The sequence below is a fragment of the Manacus candei genome, unplaced genomic scaffold, assembly GCF_025592945.1.
Source record: "Manacus candei isolate 608988 ecotype Guabito, Panama unplaced genomic scaffold, ASM2559294v1 h1tg000056l, whole genome shotgun sequence".
Lineage (NCBI taxonomy): Eukaryota > Metazoa > Chordata > Aves > Passeriformes > Pipridae > Manacus > Manacus candei.
Window position 1 is genome coordinate 6,369,908 of NW_026138104.1, and position 7,849 is coordinate 6,377,756.

General features: G+C 40.9%; 1 protein-coding gene across 8 annotated transcripts in view; it reads left to right on the top strand.

The window, feature by feature from the left end:
* Positions 1–7,361, top strand: part of MLLT10 (MLLT10 histone lysine methyltransferase DOT1L cofactor) — a 123,185-nt gene extending 115,824 nt beyond the window's left edge. For 4 of the 8 annotated variants that reach the window (XM_051802311.1, XM_051802314.1, XM_051802313.1 and 1 more), the window contains 3 exons: positions 2,558–2,660; positions 3,400–3,609; positions 5,734–7,361. In XM_051802311.1, the coding sequence (XP_051658271.1) occupies positions 2,558–2,660; positions 3,400–3,609; positions 5,734–5,802 (382 nt within the window). In that variant the 3' untranslated portion in view covers positions 5,803–7,361. The remainder of the gene's footprint in view (positions 1–2,557; positions 2,661–3,399; positions 3,610–5,733) is intronic. The other 4 variants (XM_051802318.1, XM_051802312.1, XM_051802316.1 and 1 more) reach the window with 3 other exon arrangements.
* Positions 7,362–7,849: the final 488 nt, after the last annotated feature.

The following is a 7,849-nucleotide window of genomic DNA, read 5'->3' on the forward strand; positions in this document are numbered from 1 at the left end:
GTTCCTGTAAGTTGCTTCTTACAGTAACTTCACAAGCTCCAGAATCTGTTCCAACAGTTTCATGTGGAAAAATAGCCAGTGTTTACCAATGCACAAACACTTCTTTATGCATGTTGTCCTTACTCATGTGAACTCTTAACTGTGGGACACCAGGAGGTGAGAAAACACTGATTTGCACACTGCTACTGGAGAGAGTTTCAAGTTGTAGGTAAAAGAGCCCACATTCATTCAGCAGAGAAAAATACTTGATCCTTTTCTGGGAAAAAGATGGCTTAATGCAGATTGCTAGCAACTGGGAGATTAAGTGATTTGAGGAAAGAGATAGGATTGTTTCTTTACATTCTCGCAATCAGAGAAGACTAGGATGGAGAGTTTCAGACTGATTATGTGCCTTTTAATGAGAATCTAAAAAGGATTAAATTTACATTCCAAGTTGATCTGGTTTAGAGAAAGCTCTTACGGTGAAATCCAGTGAACTATCTCTTCTGGGAAGCTTGGGAGCTGCACCGTTTTCTCTTCTGCGGTTCGGTTTAGTTTCCAAACACTGATCTCAGCTGCTGACTGAGGGTATTTTCTTTCAAGTGCCAATGCAGAGCAAGAGAGGCAGGCAGAGCGATTAAAGAGAAAGGAGAACAACAGAAAAAAGCAGTGCAAAGGTAAAACATGGTCTGAGAAAAAAATTGGGATAAAAGAATGAAAAACAACAGCTGAGAAGATTCATTCCCTTATAGAAAAATACAGAAAAAGTGAGGTAAAAAGAGAAAAAGGAAACAGTGATAATTTTAGTCAGAATAGTGTGGGAAATAGTGTCAAAGGCTTTACCTAAGCCCAGGTAGACACATCCACAGCCCATCCTTTATACATCAAGCAGGTCACTCTGTCACAGAAGGAGATCAGGTTGGTCAAGCAGGACCTGCCTTTTACAAACCCAAGCTGGCTGGGCCTGATCCCCTGGTTGTCCTGCACGTGCTGTGTGGTGACACTTAAGGGGATCTGCTCCATGACCTTCCCTGGCACTGAGGTCAGGCTGACAGGCCTGTGGTTCCCAGGTCTTCCTTCCAGCCCTTCTTATAGACGAGCATCACATTTTCCAGCCTCCAGTCAACTGGGAACCCCCCCATGTCAGCCAGGGCTGCTGGTAAATGGTCGAAAGTGTCTCTGAGCACTTCCACCAGCTTCCTCACTACCCTTGGGTGGATCCCATCCTGCTCCATAGCCTTCTCATTGGAAGAGGTTTCCCATTCTCTACAGGAAATAAAGTGCAGCCCACTAGGTGTTTCCCAGGCTGAGGCCATCCAATGAAGTATGAAACAAAGTTCATATGTGGCTTGCCCTGTCCCAGCAGGAGAGAATGGTGATGCTTTGGGCATTTTCATATTGGCTGGTTAATACAAAGTCAAATTACACTGGAGTTGGGCTACAGTCTGCTGGCTACTGTAAAAATGCAAGATAAATATTATGTGCTGGGGAGCTAAATGATTGTAGCCTAGTGCTGTGGATTTGTGGCTGATTTAAGTTAATAATTCCTTATTACCAATCACAACAAGCAATCCTGTCATCCTCTTGATCATCCTACTGCACACCTTCTTGCTGGTACAAGCACTTGTGCATCACACAGTGACTTCATCTACATTAATAGATAATATTTTAGTGCGTTTTGTATTGGCTTAAGTTTCACCTCAGTTCCCTTGAGGTGCAGCTCATTGTGCAAGAGCCACTATGAGGGGAGAGGACAGAAGTGTACAGCTGAAAGGGACATACTTAATGTTTCAATAGCAAGATAAACCTACCATGAAACTACACCTTAATATTTTAATGGGTGTTTTAAACTAGTAGAAGCTAACACTGGTACTGAAAGAGTAAATCTAGCTGTCTTTCTGGTCCTGTGTTCCTGACACACCCTTGTTCATGCTGTTGGTCTTGCAGTCAGCTGGCATAGCTGAAGAAACCCTTTATTTCCAGACTGGTTGTCAGCTGGATCCAAGCCCTGCCTGGTTTCCTGAGTATCTGCAGCAAATTATATGCAGGCATGAAAATAGAGACTGGGAGTGAAGTAGTTGGCAAATGCAGAGGCAGCATCCACAGACTGAAGGTGTTTGCTAAATTACAGACAAGGTTGGGAAGAGTGAGTGATTTGAATGTCACAAAGGATGGGAATTAGAAGGAAACCAAGGCAAAGTAAATGCTTGGTAACTAAGTGTTAAAGATTGGCAAGAGCTGTCTTGTAATATAAAATCTGGACTTTCTTCATAAATTATTTGGAAAAAATGTAGAACTGGTAATTATTTTCTGAGTTTCAAATAATGTGCATGGAGCAGACGTATGTTACAGGCAAGATGTTGCTGTTGCTCAGCATAAATGAGACTTGGGGGTGATAAGGTGTAGGCGTGTGTCAAAATGCAACTGGACAGACAGGCAATTTAATGTTTACAATATGCAATCAAAATGCTAAATAGGGACTCTCTGTTTGTGTACATCTTTGCTTTAATGGAAAGTTGAAGTAAAAAGTTCCCATACTTTCATATAAACTACAGTATTACCCTGTCAAACCCTACAGTGCCTCGGGACTAGGATTGCTTTCTGACCAACAGAGACAACTTTTACTCCATCAACAGCACCAGCAATTTCAGCAATTACTAAGTACCCAGCAACTCACATCAGTAAGTTTTCCAGTTAATCATAATTTATTGCTCTGTTGTATTCTAAGGCATGGAAAAACTCCTCAGCCTAATAGACATACTAGAAATGTGTTTAACTTGATATTAAAGGCTTTGATAATATTTTAGTTTTTCAGTTACTTCAACCTTTTTGATGATAGTCATGTTAAATGACAGGATGTTATTGGGCTGTGTGTATGGCTAGAAGAATCATTTGCTAGTGCCTTCAGTTTTCATTTTGTCCTATGTGGACATGGAGGCTTGTCTCAGCATGAGCTGTGGGTAGCAGAGTTTGGGAACATGTATGGATTCTTAACAATATCCTGGGAACTATTCTCTGATTCCACTAGAACACTAGCAAAAGATTTTTGGATATCATTTCGTGAGCTGTCTTTGCTCTGTTTGCAGTATTCATATAGGCCAGTAGGTAACTGGTTTGACTATTTGTATTGTTAATTGTGGACTTTTAGCACATGGTATGTTTGTTGTGACAGGCCTGATGAAGCCAGCAGGCTTAGCTGAGCTTCTGCTGAGCTACTGATTTCAGGAAATCTTAGAGGATTCTTCCCTTTCCCCCAGTCTCATGGAACTTCATTAGTGTAACCTAAATTAGCTGGGATTAGGTTAAGATAATGCCCTGACTGAAGATCTGGATAAGCAGAAAACCAGGGAGGAGCTATTTTTCAGTAATTAATTATTGATTTTTTTTTCCTTCCTCCTCCCTCTCCTCATATTACTCAAGGAACATCAGGCCCTTTTGTATCAATTAGTACAGCAGCAACATCACCATCACCAACACCATCAATCTGAAGTACAGCAATTGCAGATTACTGGAGGAGCACAGATACCCATAAACAACTTACTCTCAGGCACACAGGCCTCACCACTTAATGCAGCTGCTACCAACCCATTCCTTACAATTCATGGAGATAACACAGCTCAGAAGGTGACAGTAAGTATCCTTCTCACCTCACTTTCAATGCAGTGCCTCCAGGAGGTAACCAGAAGAAGCAGGTTATGTGCCTGTTTTCACAAACCAGGGATGGTGGATTTTTTTCTTCATTTATTTTTTCTTGAGCCATGGGCTGCACTTAATGAGGCTCAGAACTCTGTGAACTTGTAGTCACTCCGAACCTGTCTGCTGCACACTCTTGCTTCCCTGGATCAAGACACCAATCCAGTGACCCTTGCCTTCCCCTTGTAGTTACAACTGCAGCCCTAGTCCTCCTCACCCCACTTCTTCCCTAGTTTGTCCACTGTTTTGTGGATCATTCCTTTTATCCCCTTACTTGGCGAGTTTGCCCTGGGCAGGCCTCAGGCACTGTGGAGCTGCAGAGATTAGGTGATGACTTGAGAGCTGAGGAGCCCTTAGCTGGGAAGGTGGAATGTGTGTTAGGAGAATGGGCTGTGTGCATCTTGGCTCTGGCCTGGGAAAATGAGGCTGTACACTGGGAAGCTGAGCGGCTCTTTTCCTTGATGGAGTAATAAAGCCTTTCCTAGACAGAAGAAGAAACAAGACACATTCTTTTCTGGCGAAGATATTCCATTATCTTGAGTATTTGCCCATAATCTCCATCCCCAGGATGGGAATTCTTTCTTCAAGAAGTCAGAAAATAGAATTCATTCTCTAAGGATCATACAATTAAGATAAGAGAGGATGAAGGGAACTTGGAAAAACAAAGGATGTATAGATGAATAGAGCAGGAAGACATAAAGTTCCAGTATTCCTTGGAGAAGACATCAAGTGGCAGTGGTAGAGGAAAAAAGGGAGCTTGTATGCAAAAGCATATAGGGAGAGTTTGGGCTACATATCAGTCCCCTCTCTGCTCCCCACTCCCAAAGCCTCCAGCTACTTCAGGAGCACTGTAGTGGAGGACTCAGTCTGGGCTTCTTTGTACTTGCCAAGCAGTAGGTGAGACACAAAACATAAATGTTAAATTTTCAAGACAATTTTTCCTATAAACAGCTCCCTTCCACTCAGCTATGTGAGCATTTATTTTATTGAGCTTTGAGCAGTGTCCCTGTCACATTTGGTTTGGTTTGGTTGTGGTGCTGCAGCTGAACCGCGAGCGGCAGTGCCGTGGTCGGGTCCCTTCTCCCAGTCACTGCCAGAGCAAAAGTGCTCTGTCACAGGGGTTGGCTCCACGCCTGGCCTTCATTTAGAAGTGTTCACAGTTTGCTCTGGCATGTTCAAAATTTATCTCCCCTCATTTTCCAAAAATTAGCAGTGAATGGAATTGAGACCCTCTATTTGGTTTGCATCCAAACAAACTATTCCACGTGACTTTATTTTGAATCTTTTTGACATGGCCATTACTGGGTCTGTACAATGTGGCATGTTGTATATTACAGTTGTAGTTTATGTTCCTGTAGCAGTGAGCTGTACATAATTCCAACAATTCAAACAAAAACCTTAGAAACAAATTTCTTTTGAAATAGCTTATATATTTTTTTAAGGTTAGAGTTGAGGCAGGTTGCATTGGATTGTTGAACTGTTTTTTAACAAATTCTCTATTTGCCAAAGTTTGAATGTTTTAATCTCATTTGCAGTTGGAACTGGTTTTCAGGTATTTCTGAATGCTCAGTGAGTGAGATGAGGTTTTTGCTTGCTCCTGTTCAATACCTGCAGGAAATGTCTTTGCAGTAATATATGGAAGAAAGGTAACTGTGACAGGGCAAGACAGAAATTGTATTTCTGTTCTGATGGGGAAGTGTAGATTTCAGGCCTCTAGGTGGGCAAAATGCAGTAGAGGTCACCTGGTATTTGCCTGGACCATCTTGTGGTTCTGGAGAGACCCACGGCCAGGAACAGCCAGTCTTGTGAGAATGAAAGTAGAAGCAAAATTGATGTTTTCTAATGCTGGCTGTGGTGACCTTAGCATTCTTTGCTTCAGTGCAGGACTACTCCTTTAATTATTCTTTCCTTTCCTATTTGTTATTCTGTAGTACATGTTTATTCTTTACAAATGCAAAAGTTACTATGTATATGGCTGTAATGAATGAACCTCATCTGTTTTGTCACTTTTATGAATTTAATTTTATTCAGCTCTGTATGTTATAATCTGATTTGTAGAAGTATTTTCTCTTACACAGAGGCTCAATGATAAAACTGGACCAGTTGCGTCAGAGAAGAGTTGACATTTGAATGACACTTGAGACCTGCACGTCCTGCTGTTATAGCACTTCACCTGGCTGCAAACCACGGCTGTCCTTTCTGTAGGCTGAAAAAATGCAACAAGGAACTCTTACTGCACAGCAAGAGGTTAATAATTTTCGTACGGATATTTTTGGTAGCCTTTCACTTGCTTTCTTGTTGCACTAAAATGGATGTACTTTTTAATGTTTCAGACTGTGAAGTAGATAAAACTCTGCCAATCATAATTATTTTGTCAATATTGATGGTACTAAGTACGAATTCAACCACAGAAGAACATATACTTGACTCTTCAGTCCTAATCTTACGAATTTAAAGGCTACAGACTGTCTGCAGTCACGCATTGCTTTGGTTTCAGAGCAGTAATTTCACAGCCCCAGCCCATCTGATCTGCTGCTGCGGTTGCAATAGATCCTTTTAGACTGAGCTTCTAATGGCAGCCGGGACTTGCTATTTGTCCTTCCTTTTTTACACACCTGTTTTGAAACCTGACTCATAAGGGAATTGACTTGGAACTTTTTACTCCTTCAAATTCCTATTGTTATATAGTGGGAGTTTTTCTTGAGTATGTTACAGTATGGAATCCAAAGTTTAATAATTTTGGTGTAGGTTTTAGAGTTCTGAGGTTTTTAAAGGAACCAGTTTGGTTCCAGTGACAAAGTTTTCTTACCAGATGAGAAGGCCACACGGGAAGAAGTTCGTGTAGTGTTTGGCCTAAACCAAGTGCCTGTTGCTACCTCCACTTTGTTGAAATGGCTGCAAACAGCTGATCATGCACTAGATGTGTCCTTGTTAGCAGCGGGAATACTCTGTCTTGCACCAGCAGCCGTGTTCTGCCTTTCCTAGAGGTGTTTATACCACTGTAGAGAGCTCAGGCAGATTGTTACCTGGGTCACTTTCACTAATAAATTACCAAAAAAGTGAGTTAATATTTCCCACTAAAATTTACCAGTGGTTGAAACGGGTGAACTTGCATTACAACACTTCTGGCAGTTGCTGATTTCATGGCGTGAGTCTATGCAGTGAAGGACAGTTCAAATGGGGGTAATGACCACTAATCAGTATAAAGGTGGGAATTATTAGAGGAAAAGACCCAGCTGTAATTAGACCTCCACTGTGTACTTATTTGGAAGAACATGTTAATTCTGCAATATGTTTCTTAGTTAAACATTGCACAGTTCTTACCTCATTTCTGTAAATAAAGTTTTGTGAATCTGTTTTGTATTGTGAAGAATTCATAAGAAAACATTGATATTTTGATTTGTAATATTTCTAATTAGTAGATTTAATTGAAAAAGTAAAAATAATTTATTTTTATATGTTCTGGGGAATTTTTTAAAAATGTCACAAATCACTTTTGTAGATACTTTACAAAAGTAAACCAGTGGTTTATTTTACTTACTCGCCCCACTGGTGGATATTCTGTAACAATTTGTACAAAAGGTAAGATGGAAATGTGCTGTTATTTTGACTAGATGTAAAATTCCAAGTGTATGAAAAGATACGTACAAAGCTTTTGTTAATAAACTTTAATAATGTTTATCATTGTATGTGGTTTGCGTGAATGTAAATCTTGTAGAAGAGCAGAGTGTTTCTATTAACATCACAAGAAAGGAAGGATTTCAATTGCACGTGGCCACTAAATTTTATTACAACAAGTTTTTAAAAATGTTGCTCATGTAAATTTTTGCTTTCAAGAGACACTGATGCAGCTGCAAAACTGTCCAGGGATGGTTCTGCTTACAGAACAGAAATGCCCAGTTGCAGCCCTGGGTCTGATGTCAGTTTTTTGCTTTCACCCTTCAAAGAGAAATGACTGGAATTGCAGTGGCTCCTATCCAATGGGCCCAGTTTGTTTTGAAGTGACTCAGTGAGAGCTCTGTGGGGATGGGATGGGTTCTTTATCTGCACTGTGCTGGGGCTCAGGTGATGGAGGCCAAGGTTGTTGCTGTAACCTTTGCACTGTACTTTCTATAAAAGCAGCTCAGTGGTTTTTTCCATGAATTTTGCTTACTGTCCATGGAAGGGACACCTGGTC